General features: G+C 40.7%; 1 protein-coding gene across 3 annotated transcripts in view; it reads left to right on the top strand.

The window, feature by feature from the left end:
- Positions 1 to 19,419: 19,419 nt before the first annotated feature.
- SEPTIN7 (septin 7) overlaps positions 19,420 to 23,289 on the top strand; it is a 120,477-nt gene continuing 116,607 nt past the window's right edge. For 2 of the 3 annotated variants that reach the window (XM_032401785.1, XM_032401782.1), the window contains exon 1: positions 19,420 to 19,594. In XM_032401785.1, coding sequence (XP_032257676.1) covers positions 19,534 to 19,594 — 61 coding nt within the window. In that variant the 5' untranslated portion in view covers positions 19,420 to 19,533. Of the gene's footprint in view, positions 19,595 to 21,115; positions 21,118 to 23,289 lie in introns of all 3 variants that reach the window. The other variant, XM_032401783.1, reaches the window with a different exon arrangement.

The raw sequence follows: 23,289 nt of genomic DNA, 5'->3' as shown, positions 1-23,289 counted from the left end.
GGTTCACAATGACATTATCCTTAAATCAGGTCTGCCTTCTAACATATGAGGGGGTCCAGGGCAAAAGTACATATTAAATTGAACATGTATATATCTAAATATTTTAAAGTTATAGATCAAGCTAGCAAATTGCTAAATAAATATTTAAATCCTCCTACCTTGGCATCTTCATAACAACCTAAATGATTAGGTCTGAATTTAGATTTCTCAAACTGATGTTCAGAGTTTCATGCCAGAAACCAGCAGGAAGGAAGAGGAGAGCTAGTTTATAGTCCCAACCCATGGCTTACCCAGCCTTGTGAGGCTAGAGGTCGGGAAGAAGCCACAGATGTTCTTTGGACCATGTGAGCTTGGAATTCCTCTGTCCAGGCTACCCCAAATATGGGTCTGGTAGAGGGCATGCAGCTCTGAGTAGGCATGTCCCCCTGGCAACACAGACCCCTCACCTCATGGGGAGAGGCATGGCCAAAGGAAAGCAAGAATAGGGCCCTCAAAAGTTTGAGGTCCAGAGTCAGGGACTTTTCTCATCCTGGTCTAAGGGTGAAACTGTTTCAGATATTTCTTAGTGATTAATCATCAGATGAGGGAATAAAGAGTAAAGCTTTCAGTCTTCTGGGTCCTTCAGAACATCACCTTGAAATGGAGATTTTTGTTATGATGATACTGACCAATAGAAAAAAATCAAAAGATATAATGATTTGTTTTTGGGCATTGTGCAACACTGGGATTTTCTGAAATTCAAGGTCGTGTATACAATAAAGTGGAGTTGGTTGATTTGTATGATTTAGTACAGTTTTTACATAGTATGTGATTCAAAAGACTCTCTCTAGAGAGGTCGAATGGGGGATAGGGAGAATGGGGTAGACTTACTCTTCAGTTGATACCATTCTTAACTGTTGGATTTTTCGTTTTTATCATGTAGATATATTGCATTTACATTTGAACAACAGCAACAAAAATAAAGATCTTCTAATGGTCTCCTAAGCAAATATAGAAGTTTGAATGTTGAATTTAATTATCAGGCCTAAATCTTTTGGTCCCCAGATGAAGCATTGCCAACACAACATATTAGGTAATGCGATAAATACAGAAACTCTATTTTTTCTTAATGGCAACATTCACATTTGAAGCAAGCTGTCAGTAGCAAACAGCTTTGCTTGGGTTGCCTGGTCTAGCAGATGTCTTTGTTAGGAATGTGACAATTATCACCATTATTTATTTCACTGAATATCAAGTGGTACAGAGGGAAGCCAAGTCCTCATCAATAGTGCACGTGGTTAATTACATCACGCTATCTCCTCACATGCCTTATTCTTTGCTACTTGCTTTTGAAATTATCCTAAAAACACATCTCTGACAGACTTAAAACTGAATGCATTTCAAAGTTAATATCAGCTGTCACACAAAACTGTGGACTACATGGCATAAAGGAAATTATTTTTTTCCAGCTACTTTATTTGCTGTATAATAATATTAAGTAACATTTACCAAGTGCTTACTCTGTCCCAGAAAAAGAGTAAACACTGCACATACATTTTTTCTTTTAACTACAATCAGAAACTCCCCTGATATTCGCATATATTCTTTCATCTGCACTGTACCTTCCTACAACATGTTATTATTTCTTTTATTAGTCAGTGACTTGCTTTTATATGATGAAAATCATGAATTTTTTGTCCATTGAATAATTCCTACTATAGAAGTTCTATATAAATGGAAAAAATTATATTATAATAAAGACCAAATCATTGAGGAAAACAAAATCAAAGTCTTGTTTCCCAAATAAGCTGAATTTTATTCTTTTTTTTTAAAAAAAAGATTTTATTTATTTAATGTCAGAGAGATAGAGAGAGAGAGAGAGAGAGAGAGAGAGAGACTACAAGAGGGGGAGGGGCAGAGCAAGGAGCCCAATGTTCGACCCGATCCCTGGGTCCTGGGATCATGACCTGAGCCCAAGGCAGATGCCCAACCGACTGAGCCACCCAGGCATCCCCTGAATTTTGTTCTTAATTCTACAGATTAAATCAAGGCAACTCTTGCTATCGAATTCGACAATTCAATAAATGAGAAATCACCTACTATGGGAGTGCTCCTCGGTCGTTGGGTTGGATACAAAAATGAATTAGACTGTCCCTCTCCTCTAAGTGTATGGTCTAATGGAGAGGAGCAACAAACTGTTGGATGCCAAGAAAGATCGTGGAAAATTCTGTGTTACAGATATCATCCAAGTATTTAATAATGTGGGGAGGCTCTTATTCTGACTTTCGTTGTGGGGAGAGAGCATTTTGGAGAATGATTTGAAGTGAGCTTTGAAGAACAGATAATTTACAAGAGCTGATCTGGAAGGAAGGGCACCTGACAGAGGTAATACATAGTTTAAGAAAAAGGAACTGAGCACAGAAGAACTTGTCACAGACCAGGCTGCAAGAGTTAAGTGGGAGATAAGCCTACAGTAATGGATTTGGACCAAATCATGGAGGGCTTTGACTATAGAAGACAATGTTAGGAAAGGAAAGTCTTTGAGCTCAAAGGGACATACCCAGATCTAAATCTTTGGAAGATGACTCTGGCAGTGTCCAAAAAAGCCAACATTAAAGATATTGGTGGGAAAAACCATTAAATGAGCCAAAGAATGGGACAGAGTCTTTCAAAATGCAAAAGCTTTAAGATGTGAAGTAACAAATTTGATTTGCTATTTTTCCACTAAACAGAGGGAAAACAAACTGAAAGCAGGGAGACCATTTAGGAAAATATGCAGTGGTCCAAGCAAGAGTTAATGAGTTCTGAAGAAGGATAGTGAACAGAAGACTGATTTGAAAGATAATGGTGGAAGGAGACCATTGAATTGATTAGCCAAGAACAAAGACATAGGAGTGAAAAGTGATGAGTTTAATTTAGATCAGAGTTTAAGATGTCTGCAACACATCGGTGTGGGATGCTCAGAGTATAGTGAGGGACAGGGTCTGATTAGGGGAAGATGGATGAGGGTTAAGGTGTAGGGCTGGGAGTCATTCTCATAACAAGGAGAGCTGGGTAGACAGAGCTGTAAGATAGATGAGATTACCAAGAGATTGTCAAGAGTTAAAACAGAGGGCTGGAGACTGAATCTTCCGAAAGCTTATATTTAAAGGGTTTGTTTCAAGAGAAAGGGGAAAGGGTAAAAAATCCTGGAAGGAAACCGAACAGAAGCATTCCAGGAGGGAGGAAAGCCAGAAGAATGTCCCATGGGCTCTGGTGGAAATGAAAGTTCTAGTAAGGAAGGTGTAGTAATATCAAATTCTGCTGAAAACAGTTTGAGCAGAAGGTCTATAAAGAGGTTTCGGCTTTAGAACTTCGGATAGGCTGATGCTGCTGAGGATCAAGAAGGAGAAGAAACCAACGTGGATAAAGTCTATAGATGAAAAAGCAGGAGAGAGACAGAAACACCATTAACAGAAATTAGAAAATTAGAATCAAGGGAGAGTAGTCGGCCAGGAGAGAAAAGTTGTGTTAGGTATCAAGGGGGTTAGGGGGAGAGATGAGCAGGGAGGGAGACCCAGAAAATGGAAGAGGAATAGATGAAGGGGAGTAAAGTCAAGAAGGACATGGGAGAGGGAGGAAAGAAAAGGACAGATGGAAACCCTGGCTTTAGAAGGAAATCAGGAAAATTCTTCAGAGACTAGAGAGAAGATAAAGGGAATGGGTAATAATTTGGACAACATGGAATTTATATAGGATTCATAGCAGATGACCTCCAGCTCCTCGTAAGCAGGTAGCAAAAGAGGGCAGAGGTAGGTGTAGAAAGCCAACAGGAGTGCCGAAGTCTGGAACAACAGCTCTGTGTATTTAAGAGTGAATTGATGAGAGGCGAGAAGAAGAATCTCCAGTGTTGTTGAATTCCCCAGGTGGAAGGAATACAGTTTAGAGCATCCAGTCCACCTGGTCATCATCCTTCTCCAGAAATGCTTTCTACCGTCGGTGACTCCAGACCTGCCGCCCTTCTCACCGCATCTCCCTCCGGATTGTCATTAGACTAGCTTGGTGGTGGCACATTTGGAGCCAACGAATGCAAGAACCACAGCAAACTGGGCTCACTGGGCCTTTGTACCCCAGATGGGGACATAGCCACAGTTTTCTAAAGTTCTAAAAATAAATAAGTTGTTTTTTTAGAGACAAGTACAGTGACTCTATTATATACACTCACCAGGAGATTATGCGGAGTTTGGGATGTTGTAATCCTCTAACTCAAAGAGGAATTGTTAGCCAGATGTTGAAAAATATATGTAAATGGGCTCCGGGAGTACATGCTATCTCTACATCTCCCCAAAGAATGTTGACCTAGTCCTAAAGCATTTACTTACACATTCTTTTCAAATAATCTTCAAAGTAAATTCGGAAGTACTATGTTGTAGCACATAGGTTAGTCCAATATAGACAAAATGTTAATCGTTGTTGAAGCTGTGTGACAGAAATGAGAATTTATTATACGCTTCTCTCTACTTGGTATGTTTGAAATTTTTCATAATAAAAAAGTAAAAGGAAAACAAGAAAAAAGGAGATAAGTGTCTTTAGTGTGCATATATAGTTGGGAGTAATGAGATGCCTTTCTTGCTTTTCTCCTTCCAGCTGACAAACACTATAACCTTTGAGTAGTGGCTTACCCTAGTTTCTTTTACTCCAGAACAAATCAGAAAATACTGCCACTGAGATTTGGATGATATACCATCATTATTATTCCACATAGTCCTTCACACTTCATAAAACTCTTTCATGTGCTGTCATTTCATTTACTTCCGTGGAATTTCTGTACTCACGGACATTCTCCCAAATAACTGCCCTCCCAAAATCCATCCCAAAAGAAAACAGGCTTTAATCATTCAGGAGCCAATCTGTATTGAACAACTAGCATGTGCCATTACTTTAAAGTTATTTTAAAACTCCATGGCTAACTATCTTTGTAAGGAAAAAAGTAACACTCAAAAGAAAGCCTTCATTTGCTCAATAAACATTTATTAAGCACCCACTATCTGCAGAGTAGATGCCAAGGTCTCGGTAACACAGCATCCCGCGAACTCCTGCACGTAAGCAAGAATGGCTGAAGACTTGTGATGTGGCTCTTGCAATGAGGGGAGGGGAACTTTAAAAAAAATGCAGATCTCCAGGCTCTGCATACAAAGGAGTTCAGGTCTGGGGAGGTCTCAGGAAGGAGTGAGAAGCCCTGGTCTACATCACCAGGTCTCAGGGGGACCAAAGCAGACTCTAGTCTGACTGAAGCTGGCCCTGCCATCCATGGGGTGTAGTTGGTGAGTGTAAGGAAGGCAAGCTATGTGTTTGAAGTTGCATCCCGATGCTAGAAAGGACGTGAAAACAGGATGCAAGCCTAGAGAAAGGATTCAGCAGAATTTGGGAAAGCCCGAAGTACTTGGCTCACTGGGCTTAGGTTCAAGCCTGGACTTTGGTCCTGTGGAGTTCTTGACAGGGGCCTAGAAAGGACGGATTGGATAGTGGATCCCTTTTGTGTAGCTGGCACTGTGCAAAGCTCTTTATTTATATAATCTCATTTCATCCTCATGACAGCCCTGTGAGATAGGGCAATTTGCCTACGGTCAGATGACCTGTAAGTGGATGAGTTGTATTTGAACCTAACTCTATTCTGACTGAAAGCCTACAGCCTTTCTGTCCCTCCACGGTACTTACAGGGACTGGGGCAAAGGCTTGTCAGGCTCACTGAGGGCGATAGCTCAGAAGACCACGTGAGTATAAGGGGCTCTGCTCACAGAAGGCATCAGGCAGCTCTCTCTACGCTCCACTCAACTTCCAGTGACTCTTGACTGACAGGGTTCTGGTTAGTCCCAGCGTTACGTCTCAGGCAACAAAGGGAAATTGGCAGGTTTGTCTTTGTGCCCCCAGCCTCCCCAGTTTTACCTGTTTCTTCCCCGATCCCTGAGGAGGGGCTTATTGTCCTCATGCTCTTCACCTTCATTCACACCAAGTAATACACGTCTGATAGATGAAAGCACGGTGTTTTTGGGGACCTACTGCTTTTAAACAAAGAGCAGGTGTTTAGAGGAATGAAGTTAGTATCAGAGGCAGGAGCTAGGAAGAATTTGGAAGACATGCCGAATTCTCCTTAATCACACTTGTAGGTAGGTTGTAGATAGCAAAGGATCAATTCAAATTGATCCTATTGCTATCTGGAATTGATCCTACAGCTATCTGAAGAGAAATGATGGGAATTTCAGGAGATGAGGTCATCAAGAGTCCCGCCGCTTCAGAGATTCTCTTGAAGTACTTTTCACACCACTCTACCAGCCTATCTGTACAAAGTTCTCATTTTCACAGGGAACAGTACATATGTGTGTGCTTCTCCCAGAGATGGTAATCAATGGACATAATCCATCAGAGCCTCTTTCTTTTGATAACTGAAGTTATAGACCTAGACACGGCTTTATTAGCATTCCGAACACCAGTACTGCCCTACCCTACAATAAACAAAATAAACAAGAGAGGTTCTCCTGGTCACCCCCTTCCACATCACCTGATCATCATACAATGAGGGCTCAAATCATGGAATTTTCTCTACTTACCAAATCACTTGTAAGTTCAAAATTGTTCTGGCAAATACTTGAGATTAGTGGTTATGAAATATGGATAGATAGATAGATATTGATTTAGACTTAGATTTAGAGGTGGTAATTTATTTGCTAAGAGAATACAGTGATGACCTGTAAATGTGATTCTAAGATAACATCAAGCTGGATTGTGGTTTTCTGTATCCTGTGTATACAAGTGAAGTAAGTAATTTTACAAGGCAGCATGATAAAGCTTTGTTACTTATCAGCGGTGCAGCTTTTACAAATTACTTGACATCTTTGAGCCTTGTTTTCTGCACTGATAAGATCAAAATAGTAAAACTTGCCTTGAAAAGTTTTTGTGAGGATTAGGTGTAATATATGCAAAGTACCTAACAATGCCTGGGACATAGGGGCTCAGAAATACTTGAATGCATAAATAATAGATGCTCAATAAAGGTAGGTAGTTTTTATTATTTATTAGAATGCTCATCAAACTTTATAGGCTTTAAACTTGTCTATCCCATGTTCCTCAGGAATAATGAAAAAAATTAATGGTTTCATTCTTAATTTCAAGAGCAAACACATCTGCTGCAAAAATTGAAATTACATAAGTATATAAATAAAAAGCGAAAGGTCCTACTCCAGAGCCGATACCTTAGAGGTAACCACTGTTAACAGTTCAATATATATCCTTTCAGACCTTTTTCTAGGCCTGTGCAAATACATGATATAATTTCTAAACACGAGTTTGCACTATACATGGTGTTCTATGACTTGAGTTTTTGATGTAATATCGTGGACATCTTGCCAGACCTAGGATTCTATTTGTATAGTCAGCCTTTATGATACAAACATCCTATTAATGGAAAATTAGGTTATTTACTATTTTTTGCGGTTTCAACTGTGTTGCAACAAACATCCTTATGTAAATACCATCTTGGCGTATATACTAGTTATTTTTCTAGGATAAACTTCTTGAGGAATAGCCACGTTAAAGGGTACATATATTAACTAGACTCTGCCATGTTGCAGGGAGAGTGTTATGGGCTGACATAACAGCCCAATTTTGTCCGCACAAAATTCCTATGTTGAAGCCCTAACCCCTAGTAGCTCAGCATGTGACTGTCTCTGGAGATAAGGCCCTTAAAGGGGGTGCTGAAGTTTATGAGGCCATTAGGGTGGGCCCTAATCTGATCTGATTGGTGTCCTCATAGGAAGAGGGAGTTTGGACACACAAAAAGACACCAAGGATCTGAACGCACAGGGGAAGGACCACGTGAAGACACAGAGAGAAGGCAATTATCTGCAATCCGAGGAGAGAGATCTCAGGAGAACCCAAGCCTGCTGGCACCTTGATCTCGGACTTCTAGCCAGAGAACCGAGAGAAACTAAATTCCTGTTGTTTAAGCTACCCCATCCGTGCTATTTTGTTATGGCAGCCCTAGCAAACTAATACAGCAGGGTTATTCTCAAAGCGGTGGTGGCCCTTCTGCCTTGAGCTGAAGTCCCCGTAGTGTGAGCAAGCTGTTCTGGCCACTGCTCCTTACTTTCTTGATCCCATGCTCTTGCTGTCTCTTCCTTCATTGTCCTCACCCTCCTTGCTCATTGCAGTTTATTTAATAAGGGGGCACTTAATATGAACCTTGGGGAATCTCAAGGATTTTTGGATGTTTTTGAATAATTTGCTTTTTGATATGCCTCATTCTGGCATGGCATTAAGATAACAGGAAGTACTGACTGAGGTATTTTCCCACTGAATTATCCTCTATTTTTATTATATGAACTAGGAAACATTGAGAAGAAAATTTTTCCCATATCATTTTCTTCACATTTCTTCCTCTGACTGATGAGAGCAAACAGCTCAGCCTTTGTAGATTAATTCAAATTTATTAGTCAAGTCTTTAAATTAAGATAATGAAATCTCCCTACATCAACTTAGTGGTCAAGTAGAGCTAACGCACCCCTTGAAACACATTCCCTCTCCCTGACCAACCGTCCTCCCTCAAACTCATTATATCTGGGGTGTGTGCTTCTGCAAGAAGGAGGCAGGAAGGCAACTTGAAGTTACTGGAAGATCTACATTCTGCTCCAAGGCCATCCTCAGTAACCTCCACATACTTGACATTCCTTTGATTTCCTGAAGAAGAATGACTCACCCAGAATCACATAGCCACAGCAGATGGAATAATTGGTCTCTGGGTCTCCTAATATTTCTTTCTTCCGTCAGCAATTCTCTTTACTTGTAAAGTGAACGATCGTCTTGCTGGAGACAGCCGCGTGTTGGTGACCAGAGGAAAGGAAGAGGGAGAGGATCTGCCCGTGATTGAAAAAGAGGGCTTTCTTTGGTGAACTCTTCCTCGCCTGGTTTCTTGCCAATGTTCACGTTGGTTGCCTAAGCACCGTAAGTCTGGGAAGCTTGTGCTTATGTTTGGCTAACCGTTTAGTATATCTTGGGAAGCTACAAGTCAGGCCTGCCCGCTGATGAAGAGGGAAAGAGAAGGGCAAGAAGGAGCTGGGCTGGGGGAAGTAAAGGTGGGCCTCCCCTCTTTGTCCAACCTTGCCAATGGTACTGTCAAAGTTGCTCTCATTTGATTGACAAGGAGATGCCAAAAAAACTAAACCAAGCTGAGCCAACACAAAAGCCTCATGGTGACGATAAAAACGAAACACACACACACACAAAACCCAACCCCAACAAACACAGAAATCTCTGCCATTTGACATCTGGAGGGAAATTGTGTAAAAAAGGGTCCTACCCCCCGCCAATGTGTTTGTATGTGTGTGCAGTGGAAGTTGGGGATAAATTAAGGAGCAAATATGAAGATGATATAATAATCGCTTCGTAATTGCAACACTCAAGTTGTATTTTATTTTTGCCCTTTTTTGGGGGCTGTTTTTTTTTTCTATTCCATTCGGTTTCCTAAGCCACATATGATCCCTGAAGGTATGTGCAATTATTTCCAAAAAATATTTGGGTGCCTACTATGGGCAAGACACTATGCTAGGTTTGCTCAAGATGAAAAGATGGCTAAGATTTAGTCTATGCTCAAGCTCTGCAGTTTCACAGCAAAAGTAATTTATAATCATGTTTGCTTACAGATTTGCAAAAACAGCTAACTTTTACAAGAGAAACCACTTTAATTGTCTTGCATTCATCGATAGCATTTAAATGTCATTGACATTTAACTCAAACTGAAAACATAACTTGAAATAATAAGCAATTAAATGAACACTCTTATCACAAACAAGGATTTCAGAAGAGTTGGCTTACTAATGTGTTATAAATTGTAAAAGGGAAACAAAGAGTTACACCCATGCCATATGTGAACCATGGGGCTATAAAGTAATTTATCATCTGTAATACATCTGCCTCATTTAATTCAAATTCTAACATTTATAATTTCAGTAGTTGGTACTATGGTCTTATACATGACATGGAAAAAATAATATTTGAACAAGTTCTTGAATTTGGTGGGTAGCTGCTTAGGGTTACAATGTCTCTTCCAACTCTTAAGATACTAGATTCTATTAGGACACAAATGTAGCCTTTAGAATAGAACTCCACATGGAAATATCTGTAGTTCAACACTATTTAATGCTGTATTACTATCATTTTGGATGTTAAAGTTGGCCATTATTTTGGTTTCATAAAATCTGTTTATCTGTTTATTGTGGTTGACTGGCAAAATGTTATCATTTACTGCCAAATTTCTGGAAGTAAATCAGGGAAAAAAGAGTATTAACTGAAAACCATAAATCAGTCTCAATCATGATTCCTCCGATGAAATGGATGGGCAACATGGGCACCAATCACAGAGAGATGCTATTTTTTATTAGATGCTTAAGTATTTCCCTAAAATAAGATCCAAACAATGTCAAATGATTAGAGGTATAGTGTAGAAAGAGTCTCAGTTGTCGGGCGTCTCAGAAAGGAAGGAAGTAATGACATACCATTTTAACTATTACTAAGCATTTGTCCTCCCGGTCTCCATGGTAATCCAGTGCAATTGCTCCACATAAAGTAAGCACATTAGTCTGGTACAGGCATTTGCTTCCTCTCTGAATTTCCTGTTTTCCTAGATATGAGGTCTCTGAGGTGTGCCTTCAGGAAATAGTCACTCACTCAGCGGTCTGCTAGGAAGAGTGATTTGGAGAGGGTAGGTTTCTACTGTTTGCTAAAAAGATAGCTTTGTTCTAACTTACCCTGTTCCATCTACATAAACTTAAGTTCAATTCAATTCACTTTCACTAACCTCTTACACAGCAGGAGGCATTCAGTCGTTGCCAAAGTCAGTATATTAAGTCTAGTTGTTGAGGGCAGCTGGTTTCTCATAGAACCATGTTTCCCTACTTCCTGTATCAGTCAGGTTATGATTCAGTGGTAGGAAATGCCAAAGGGAGGTGGCAACAATGGCCTTTTCCACTTACAATAGATTTTCTTTTATGCACTTTGGATTTTTCTCCAGTATTGTGCTCAATGGTATTTCTGCCATGTAATCAGATCGGATGGCTCTACGAGGTGCTGATTGGCAAGAAAACCTCCAGGTAAATGGCTTCCTCTCTTCCCGCAGACCCAGAAGCAACTGTGCTGCCGGTCTATTACCAGGGATTTCCCCAGAGGGAACTGGGGATCTCATCTGCATTGGAATGAAGCTTCCAGGAGGGCCCTGGAATTTGAAAATTCCTTGAGCCTCCACTGATAAGTTGAGATAAATTAGGCCTCCCGGGGCAGTCTGGATTCAGACATCCTATTTCTGTGCTTTCTCCTCCACTCCCTCCTTGGCTGGTGGGAAAAAGAAAAACTCCTCCTTCTAAGGTAAAGAATTTAAGAATGGGAGCTATTTGCTGTTTAAACAGCTATTTTGCTGCTTGTTTAAATCTCTGGTCTTCAAGTTGCATGGTTCTTTCATTTTATCTTCTTTTGTTTTGTTATTACTACTGTGTCTTTTGGCTTCTCTTCCTCTGTGGGGTGAAGTTTGATCTTCACAAAGGAAGAGGAAGTATGAGGCTTGATGTTCTCTAATTTTTGTTCATTAGTTGTATAACCTTGCAAGTGTCACTTGACTTCCTGTACAATATGGATTCTTAAGTCTAGAGAAGGGCTTGTCAATATCTATTCCCTTTCATTTGCAGAACATTAACATTGTCAATTATTTTAGTTAGATTGATCTCAATAGAAGTTTTCTCTAATATCTATGCTATTTAATCAAGAATTTAACACTAGAATACACTGGGATATTAGTTTTCAAATATTTAAAAGTTAAGTACAAAATTTTAAACCGTACTTACCTTGATTCCCTGTGTTTGTATTTCATGATACTTAAGTGAGGTTTTGTGGATGGCAGGATATTTCTTGTGAGGAATATCTTGAATTATGAGGTTTCATATTTTAAGCTTGATTTGAACAAAATATATTCCCATAATCATTCATATGATTTCATAGTTTCAACTTTTATGAATAGGTTGTATGTCTTTAATTTTCACAAGAAATAAAGTTTTAGTTAGTCAAGGCTCTTTATTTTCCAAATCATTTCTCAATCCTCTTGTACTAGACTTCAAGGGAGGAATAAAAAGCACTCACGGGTTTTTGGATATTTGAACATTACTGTTAATGGGGAATATTGCAAATTGCCTAAACCACTTCACAAAACACACAACTGAAATCTCAAGCTCCACCCCTACCACCTAAACTGACATGTTTGCTAAGTTTTGGCAATAATGAGAAGTGCTATCTCATTTTTACTGTCATGTTCTGAGTCGGCCCTCAAGAAAAACCTTCATATATAGACCTAATACTATTGACGTCTCCTTCTTCTTGCATTAAAGGTAGAAGTACCTGAAAATTGTAAGAAATTGTCTAACCCTTTCACCAGACCAAATGTCTAGCAAATGAAGATAGGATTCAGGACAACAGAGGAACAAATCTCTTCACCTGAGGTCTTGTGTACTGGAAAAGCATGAGCCTTTGAACCATGTCTCAGGCTCTCACAAATTCTTTTTTTTTTTAAGATTATTTATTTATTAATTTATTTGAGAGAATGAGAGAGAGAGAGAGAGTGTGCACAAGCGCGTGACCTGGGGAGAGGGGCAGAGGCAGCCGAGCAGGAAGCCCTGTGTGGGGCTCACTCCTAGGACCCTGGGTTCATGACCTGAGCTGAAGGCAGATGCCCAACTGACTGAGCCACCCAGGCGCCCCCACAAATTATTTTTTTAGAAGATTTTATTTATTCATTTGACAGAGAGAGAGAGCACAAGCAGGGGGAGCAACAGAGGGAGAAGGAGAAGCAGGCTCTCACAAATTCTGAGGCCTTGAGTAAATCACTTCACTTCTCTAAACATTGGTTTCCTTGTTTAAGAAATGAGGGTAGTATCTATTTCACAAAGATTAAATTAGATTGATGTGAAATGACAGGCTATAAAAATTCTCATCTTCCAGTCAACCATCAGAATGTTCTAAGTAGTCCTGGTTCTACTACTAAAGCTAGAAAATTGGCCTATATTTATCATAGACAGTTACCAAAACAATGATATTTCCCTAGTTTACAAAGCACAATCACTTAAAGAATACTTTCATTTATAGATATTCAGATATTAAGCCTAATTGTGTGTGTGTGTGTGTGTGTGTGTGTGTGCCTATTTATACATTAATTCTGGGCATTTGGGGGAAGCTTTGATTAAGAAATATTAAGCAGCTGTGTACCAGAATTTTGGCAAACTGACATTCATTAATTATTTAACACATCTACATTGAACACATATACTATGTGCTAGTGCAGCAATTCCCAAACTTTAAGGACTCCTAAGAAGGACCTCATTACATTCTTACAAATTATTGAGGATGCCAGAAAGTTTTTGTTTATGTGGAACATATCTATTGATACTTACTCTACTAGAAATTAAAACTCAGAAAGTTTAAAAATATTATTTACTTATTCGTTAAAAAATGACAATTACAAGTTAACATAAATTATTTTTATGAAAAATAGCTGTATCCTTCAAAAAATTAATTTGAAGAGTGTCATTGTTTTACATTTTTGCAAATCTCTTTGATGTCTGGCTTAATATTAGACGGTACTGGATTATTTATGTGTTTTTGCATTCGCTCCGTGGCAATTATTACACTTCACATAGTCCCTGGAAAACTCCACTATATGCTTGTGAGAGAATGAGAATGAAAGAGATAAAAAAAATTCTTAGTATTATAATTAAAATAATTTTGACCTCATGGATACCCTTTCATCTCAGAGACCTCCCCAAGGGCTTCCCATTCCATGTATCAACCACTGTGCAAGTGCCTTGCACCCAGTTTTGACTCAAGAAATATTTGCTGAAGGAAGTAATACCATACCCTGTGGCAGGTGCTGGGGATACACGGACGAACCAAGACAAGAGTCCCTTATTGGGACTTAGCTTAGACTCCAGTAGAAGAGACGAACCATGAGAGATGATGGACTGTGAAAAACAAACTGAGGGTTCTAGAGGGGAGGGCGGTGGGAGGATGGGTTAGCCTGGTGATGGGTATTAAAGAGGGCACGTTCTGCATGGAGCACTGGGTGTTATATGCAAACGATGAATCATGGAACACTACATCAAAAACTAATGATGTAATGTATGGTGATTAACATAACAAAAAATTTAAAAAAAAAAGAAGAGGCACATATTTATAGTACTTTGCTATTAGTACCACCCTAGGGATAGATACAAGATACTATGGGGGAGGAGGGGGTACCTTGCCCAATTTTGGGAGATCAGGAAAGCCTTTTAGAGAAAATGATGGCTATGCCGAGACTTTAAGGAGAAGCCAGGTGAGGAAAGTGAGTGTAAAATGAGAATGAAGTGTTTCACACAGAGAAAACAGCAAGGCTTGCTAGAGTTTAGAGAGCAAGGGATGGTAAGTTGGCCAGAAATGAGGGGAACTGTATCACTTAAGTTTTCTGAGGGAAAGTTTGAAGACTTTCAACAGGGGACTGACATAGTTAAAGTTTAGAAAGGTTACTTCGGGTACAATATGAAGAATGAACTGGAGTTGAACAAGGCACTGGGCAGAAAGGCTATTGCCGAGATTTGATGCAGGAGATGATGTTGGCCTACCTAGAACAGTAGTAGTGGAGATGGAGAGAAATGGCGAGATTGGAGGTATATGAGAAGGAAAAATGGACAGGACTTTCTGATGGCTGTAGGAGATGAGAGAGAGAGAGACACTGTGGGGCTGAGTATAATACTCATATTTCTGGGTTAGGCAATTGAGTTGATGATGGTACCATTTAGAGATAGGGAACATAAAAGTAAGTATAATAAAAATGAAGAGTTTAATTTGGGATATATTGTTTTGAGATATCTTCGGATATCAGGACATGTATTTTTTTAAATACAAAATCATATTTATAAAGAAATTTTAAGGATACACATTTCAAGGACACATATATTTTCCCTTCTCTCAGTGGAGACATAAGACAACTATGTAGACTTAGTGAATTTAGAAGGACATTTGTTACATGCCAAATACAATCCAATGTCTATCAGGACATGTATTTTGAAGGCAGTCAGGTATGCAGGTTTCTAATAAGGAGAGAGAACTGGACTAGAAATTTATATTTAGGAGTTATTAGCATATATATGGTCACTGAAACCTTGGAAGTGAATGAGATCACCATAGTATAAAAAGTGAGAATAGGAATAAACTGACCGGGACACAATGATGAGGTACATGAACATTTAAGTGACAGGAAGAAGATGGAAGTCCTGGAAGGTAAAATAAAGAAGACAGAGATCTAGAAGGAACACTAGGTAAGTGGGTTTCAGAAATCAAAGGATGGAAATGTGGCAGGCAGTGGGCACAAGGATCAAATGCTACAGAGATGTCAAGTAAAATAAGAAAAAGGGTCCACTGGAAAAAGGAACCCTCATGCATTGTTGGTGGGTATGCAAATTGGTGCAGCCACTGTGATAGACAGTATGGAGGTTCCTCAAAATATTAAAAATAGAACTACGATATGACCCAATAATTCCACTACTGGGTATTTGCCCAAAGAATATGAAAACACTAACTCAAAAAGAATTATGCACCTGTATGTTTACTGCACCACTATTTACAATAGCCAAGTTATGGAAGCAGCCCAAGTGTCCATCAACAGATGAATGGACAAAGAGTTGTGGTATATATACACAATGGAATATTACTCAGCCGTAAAAAGAATGAGATCTTGCCATTTGCAGCAACATGGATGGATCTATGGAGCATAATGCAAAGTGAAACAAGTTAGTCGGAGAAAGACAAGCACCATATGATCTCACTCACATGTGGAATTAAAGAAATAAAACAAACGAAGAAAAAAGAGACAAAACAAAAAACAGACTCTTAACAAACTGATGGTTACCAGAGGGGTGGTGAGTGGGGAGATGGTTGAAATAGGTGAAAGGGATTAAGAGTACACTTATCATGATCAGCACTGAATAATGTATAGAATTATTGGATCACAATATTGGATCACTATATTGTATACATGAAACTAATATAACACTGTACATTAACTATACTGGAACTAAAATTTTTAAAAATTGTGCGAAAAAAAAGAAAAAGGGGCCACTAAATTGAACAGAGTGATTGTTAGTGACCCTGTTGAGAATTTCAGTGGAGTGGTAGGGATAAATTGAATAAATATCCATTTATTTATTGAATAAATAATCCATTGAGTGAAGTTCCTGGGAAGGCAGGAGACAGAATCCAGAGACTAGGCACAAAGAGAGGGGATACATGTAGAAATGTGTGCCTCAGATTTGGGGGGATACCTGATTCATTGTGATGTTTGAAAGGATAAATGTGGATGCAGGTAGGCTTATGAATATGGAAGCAGGAAGTTGTTGGAATTCCTCTCTGACTGGTTTTATTTTTTGCTGATAATAAATGAGGGAGATGGTTTAAAAACAATGGAGAAAATCTGAAGTGGCTGTTGTGAAAAAGAGAGCTAACTAGGGAGAGGCAAGTATTATTTGGCAAGGTTGAAGGTTCATTGGAGGTTGGACACTGTAAATATGTGGTGAAAACAATCTATACTGTCTATCCAGGATTTCAGGTCATTTTTAAAAAAATCTGTTTTTGAATCAGAAGGTTAAGGTCTAGACTATATTTTATTAGCAAATATAATACTGCAGATAGAGCAGTAGAGATCATAAAACTAATACAATAATTCTCTTACTCTCTCCACCCCAACATAAAATTTATGATACACATATGTGCATGTGCACGCACACACACACACACAATTATATAACACTATTAGAACTCCTTATGGAGAAAGTTCTATAGGTTGTCATCATCATGTTGCCTGTAACCTTCCACATAATTTTCTTTCTTTTTTTTTTTTTTAAAGATTTTATTTATTTATTTGAGAGAGAGAGTGAGAGAGAGAGAGAGCACAAGAGGGGGGAGCGGGAGAGGGAGAAGCAGACTCCCCGCCGAGCAGGAAGCCCGATGCGGGACTCGATCCCGGGACTCCAGGATCATGACCTGAGCCAAAGGCAGTCGCTTAACCAACTGAGCCACCCAGGCGCCCTCCACATAATTTTCAATGGAAAGTAGTGAAGCTATTATTGTGTCGGGTGTAGTTTGTTGGAGAGCATGAACAAACCTGAGGCAAACAACTTATTTTTTATATAAAGAATTTATCCATTTTCAGAGAGCAAAATAACAAAATTCACCTCTTTCATATCCATTGAAAGATCCCCCTCAGAGAGATATATCAGTAGAGATGAGAGGCAAAGATTTTCATTATAGACTATTAGATTACATAAAACAATAATAGTATTCAGGATAATTTTATATTTTAAAATGTGCTGTATATAGGTAACATTCATTAAATATTTATTATGGACTGGGCACATTTAACTTTCACAAAAACTCCATTAGGTAAGTATTATTCCCATTTATAGCTGAGGGAACTGGATTACAGAAAGGTTGAGTAACTTGACCTTAGGTATATCCATAATAAATGGCAGAGCTGGGATTAGAACCCAGGCAGTCTGACTTCAGAGGTCACATGTTTAAATTCCACCTATACTGCCTCTTCAAGGTAGAAATTTAATGAAATTTCCTAAAGTAAAATGCCCTTTTGAAGTTTGGAAGATTAACACAATGATTGTTTGGACAGATGAGTTGCTAAAAGACGTTATGAGCAATTCAGTACAAGTGAAGACTAAGGAAACAGGAGATACCAAGACACAAAATAAGCTGTTTCCTTAGATAAAATTTCCTTTGTAAAAAAAAATACTTGGAAACATTTCAAGTATATGAGAGTATAGAAAATAATTACAATTTAGTACCCAAGTATCCTCCACCTAACCTTTAAGGTTTGCCACATTTTCAACAGATCACTTTTGGCAGAAAATAAAGTATTATAGATAGGCGTGAACCCTTCCTATTACATTCCCTTCTCTTCTCAGGAAGTAACCACTATTCTGAATTTATCTATCATTTCCTTACATGATTTTCCCAATTTGCTCTCAGTTTTTTGTTGTTAAACCTTTATTTATGATATACCATATACATCTTTCTGCAACTTGCTTTTTTTTTTGCTCAACATTATGTTAATGAACTTTATCTAAATCAATACTAGTAGATTTAGTTCATTAATTTCCCTTGTTTAGTATCCCATGTATGTCAGTTTGTCCAATAGTGTAACTTATTCATCCATTCTCCTGTAAGTGGACATTAAAATTGTTTCACTAATATAAGTAACGCTGCTATGAATATTCTTGCACGGACTCACGATAATTATTTATATATTACATATATTATGTAATAAAGATAATAACGTGCATGAACTATACAGCAAAGACAGGCATTAGTTTTCAAGAAAGGTACAACAGACCATGAGTTGTTCTGAGCAAAGTGAGGCTACTTTGACTACTAAGCATTTGGGGGGGAGGCTCAAGGATCAAGCGACATTCACTGCTACAGTATGACACCACAAAATTTCAGTCCTTAATTACTCTTTCACTGTTGTCCAATAGTTTCACTTGTGTTCATTCATTTTCTCAACTAGAGTATAGTTCCACCAGGACGGAACCGGGGACCAACAAAGTGAGTTAACACGAGTGTGACCGTGAAGAGCCTGCAGTGGAAGCTGCAGCAGGCGACCTCTTGGCTGTGCCAGGCCACCAGAAAGTGACAGCGCCAGGCGAATGTCGGGGCAACCAGGACCTAATCTCACTTTCCACCCCGAGAGTCCTGGAAGCTGAGGACACGAGGCTGGATGGAGGCATAGACATCTGCTTGAAACGTCTCTCCACTCGCACCCACAGGTCAGTAGCTGGGAACAGAGGCTTGGACGCGGCCCCCGCCCAGAGCGCAGCTTCCCAGTCTGGCCTCTGCTAACGGCGCCTCTTTGCTTTACGTCAAATCCGTAGGGAGGCGTTAAGGCCAACCAGGCGGCTTCCGCAGCTCCAAAACCTGACGTGAAATTGCGCGGGGCGGCACTGACAGAGGCCATCTTTAATTCGGGCAAAACCCCACCCTCATAGCCCAGCGGCCACTCCCTCTCATCGTCCCCAGGCTTTTCACGGACAAACGTAACGCGGCTTAACCTTATAGGCAGTGTTGAAGAAACACGCATAGAGGCCTGACTATCCATGATCCCGGAGGCGCCAAATCCTGCCAATTTAAACATGGCGGCTAAACCTGAGTAGCAAAAGAGCGCTGATGCCAATGAAGTCATGTTCGAAATGGAGAGAGGCGGCGGGGCAGAGGAAGTAATCTCGCGAGATCGAAGCTGGCGTCGGCTAGGCCCGGAAGCTTCGTCTGAGGGGGCGGGGGCGGAGGAGGGAGCGGGACTCGGGCGAGAGCCAGTGGAGGAGTCCGCCTGTTGTCGCCTGCGTAAGCGGGGCAGCGACGCCGGGCGGCTACGCCGCGGAACCGGCGTAGGCGGCTTTGGAGAATCGGCGCGCTGCGCTGCGCTCGGGCTGGTCGCGGAGGGGGGAGGGGATGTCGGTCAGTGCGAGATCCGCTGCTGCTGAGGAGAGGATCGTCAACAGCAGCACCATGGGTGAGTCTCAGCTTTGGGCCGCCGCGACTCAGGTTGGCGGCTCCGGACTTGGGGGGGGGGGCTCTGCGGCCGCCAGACCGAGCTGGGGGTACGCCCTGAGGCGATGCGGGGAGCTGCGGCCGAAGGAGGTGGGGTGGGCCGGCGGCGGGCCCGGGGCGCGGTGGCGGCGGGCCCGGGGGGAGGGGAGAAAGCGGCGGTGACAGTTTGAATTGAATGTGAGGAGAGCCGAGGCGGCGGTATTTCCTGTGCCGCGGCGGGCGGGCCGGGGGAGCGGGGAGCCGTGAGCCGCGGCCTCACCCGCCCCGCCGAAGCGGCCCGAGCGGGGTCGTCTTCGCCCGGCCCGTAGGCTCCCGCGGCCCTGTTTCCTCTGGTCGGCGGCCGCTGTATCCACGGCGGAGCTCCCCTCGTGGGGAGTGGGCCTGGCGAGGAGGGTGGGGACGTTTGTGCGCGCCCGGGTGAGGGTGCTGTGTGGGCCGGCCCGGGAGGGCGGCGGCGAGGAGGGAGGAAAAGGATGCACCAGGCTGAAGCTGCGGTGGAGGCGGCGGCGGCGGCGGCTGCAGAGGCTCCAGCAGCCGCGTCGCCTCCTCGCACCGCCTCCCGGCCTCTCGGGGTTTCCTTTCCCCAGGCGCGGCCCCGAAGGCCGGTGGATGGCGGGCGAGGCTTGAGTGCGGAGGCTAAGGAGCTGGTTTGGGCTTAATATTTAGGAAAAAGGGGAAAGAGAACGCCTGGGAAGGGCGCCCCCACCCCTCCCCGAGAAGTGGAAAGGGTGGGAAGGGTCGCTGGAAAAGGGAGGGAGTTGGAAATACTGGTGATGTTTAAGGAAATTAATTTTTTTGAAAATATTTCAGTATTCTCAGTTATTCTCTTCAGAAACCTTTTCATTTCCTTTCCTCCCCCACGTATTGGAAAAAGAACAAGGCCATTTCATTCACATTTTCCACTCCTGAGTTCCATTTCATACTGTTTGTATAGTAGGAAATAAGCAACTGAGATTTTTCTAACACATTTTCATTTGCTACGTTAAATTCTGAGAGTGCACTGTTTCAATTTTTTTTTTTTTTAATATAGTGTAGGGAAAGAATTTGTGACGTCCAGGTGTTTGCTTAGTTACTGAAATAACTTGAGTTTATGGTTATAGTTAAACTTTAAGATTTCTTTTGGCTTTGTTATTCTGATGGAATGGAAGAATATCTTCCTGAGTGCCCTTGAGAATCTAAATGAACAGATAATCTAGATTGAAAAGCATTTTACTTGTTTTACATATTTATGTGATGAGTATAGTCAGTCGTCTTCGTCTCCCTCTCCCCAAGTAATATAAAAGCAACTTGAGGAGGAAACTTTTTAGGCATTAAGTGTACAGGTACGGATGAAATTTGTGGAATCCTGATAGACTGAAGGATGGTGCCCTAGCAGGATAAAAACAATTACTAAGCTACTTACTGCTGCCTGGATCCCTTATTCCTCCAAATAGCAAGTGAAGGGGCGGGGGGAGGGCAGGAAACAATCTTTCATCCCACCCAGCTGTTCAGTGGGTGGGGCTAGAGGAGATAGGGTTGAGTGGAGCTATGAAATAAATGTGGAAGCTACATAGATGGTTTGTATGGTAGCATTGTGTCATTCTGTGATGGGACAACATGGTGGAGCCAAGTCCTCTTAATACAGTTATTAAAGGGACGCCTGGGTGGCTCAGTCGTTAAGCGTCTGCCTTTGGCTCAGGTCATGGTCCCAGGGTCCTGGGATCGAGCCCCGCGTCGGGCTCCCTGCTCAGCGGGAAGCCTGCTTCTCCCTCTCCCACTCCCCCTACTTGTGTTCCCCCTCTTGCTGTGTCTCTGTCAAAATGAATAAAATCTTTAAAAAAAAATACAGTTATTAAAAATATCACACACCCTCTTAGGCTTACAGAATTGAAGATCATAACTGATAATAGAAATTTATTTTGTGTTTATGTCAAGTAGATTTTAATTTACAGAAAGGATATTTTTGTAATTTAGTTAAGAATTTTTGGTTTCCAGTTTTGATTTGGAGATAAGGTTTTCAGTACATTAACTACATGAAAGGTAGTGTTATCAGTAGATTGTTTCAGAAGTTTGTTGTAAAATTGGTTGTTTGCATTTGTGCGTTTTCCCATAGAAATAATCTTAAATAAGTCTATGCTAGAACTTCTGAGCTAGTCTAACACAAGGTAGGACTCCTGACAGATGTTAGAGCAATTGTAGAGGGTTAATGTCAACAACACAGACAGACACACACATACATGCAAGCATGGGTAGGAGGAAGAGTTAGATCTGTGGTTTCCAAGGTCTCAATAATGGGGGGTGGTCAGATGACATAGACCAGTCAGAGTGAAAATAGTGGTAGAGTAGGTTGGTTTCAGACTTCTTATAATTTGATGATACACATACTCACTATAGATTCTATTCTGGGAATTGCCAGTAGAGTACTGTTCTATGACTAAATTACCAGCTGAGAACCATGTCTTACATTTTGAGCTAATGAGCTCTCTTCAATTTTTTATTAGAGGTTGAAAGATTTTAACTAACATTTATGTATTTTACTGAATTTTGAGGCAAAACTTTTTTAGTGTGTGTGTGTGTGTGTGTGTTTTCCCTGTAACTAAATTTGGACTGTAAATGACACTAGGTTTATTGTGCCATGAAACTGATGTAGAAAAAAATGTGTTTTTGAGGAGTAGAATTTTAAGGTACCATGATTATGGGTTAGGCTTGCCAGATGAGAGCATAGTGTTAAATGCAGACTGTTGGTCTCTACAGCAGTGCTTTGCAGACTTCAGGTTGAGGCCTATTAGTGGGTCTTGAAATCAATTTCGTGGACTTGTAATAATTTTTAAAAAGTAGGAAAGAAAGAAGATAGCAGTACATTGCACTTAGCATGAATTTTAGAGGGGTTAAATTTTGTTTTTTATGTATTGTGTATTGGGTTGGGTTATAACATTTTTATTAGGAATTGTGGTCAAAAATAGGAAAACACGTGGGGGATGTGCAGTGTGGATGGGTCAAATCAAAGGTCTTTAAACATAATGGTATAGTGTGGAGATCTTGGTCTGGGGACCCCGGGATCATGACCTGAGCTGAAAGCAGAGGCTTAACCGACTGAGCCACCTGGGGGAGAAGGGAGGACTTTAAATGCAATTAAGTCCATGTGGCTTTTTCTTATCTTGGATTCATTTATTCTGTACTCCATACATGGAGTGTGGTTAGAGAGATCTGGGACCTGCTCCTTGAGAGGAGGTCATCATCTCTAAGAGCCAGAGAAACCAGGATGGGTCCCAAAAGAAGATAGTATTGTTTAGTGACTCTGCTCCAGGCCTTGAGGAGATATATATATATATATATATCTTTTTTGTATATATCTTATATATCATATATATCTTAAAAGATATATATATATCTTTTAAAAATTTATATATACATATATATGTATATATGTATATATATATGTATGTATATATATGTGTGTATATATACATATATATTTTATTTTTTAAATTAAATTAATTTTTTTTTTTTTTTTTTGGTCTTGTCCATATGCATCATCAGAAATCAAGAGAGCCAAGAGTGGATGAGCATGAGTCTGGGGGGAAGGGGGCCAAGGAGGCAGCTTGATTTGCTTTCAGTGTTGAAGGCTTTAGGCCAGACATACAGAAGATCTTTTGATTTGTGCCTGGTGCAGTCCAG

The sequence above is a fragment of the Phoca vitulina genome, unplaced genomic scaffold (assembly GCF_004348235.1).
Source record: "Phoca vitulina isolate PV1807 unplaced genomic scaffold, GSC_HSeal_1.0 scaffold4, whole genome shotgun sequence".
NCBI lineage: Eukaryota > Metazoa > Chordata > Mammalia > Carnivora > Phocidae > Phoca > Phoca vitulina.
The sequence above is the reverse complement of the archived record's forward strand: the minus strand, read 5'-3'. Positions and strand labels throughout refer to the sequence as shown.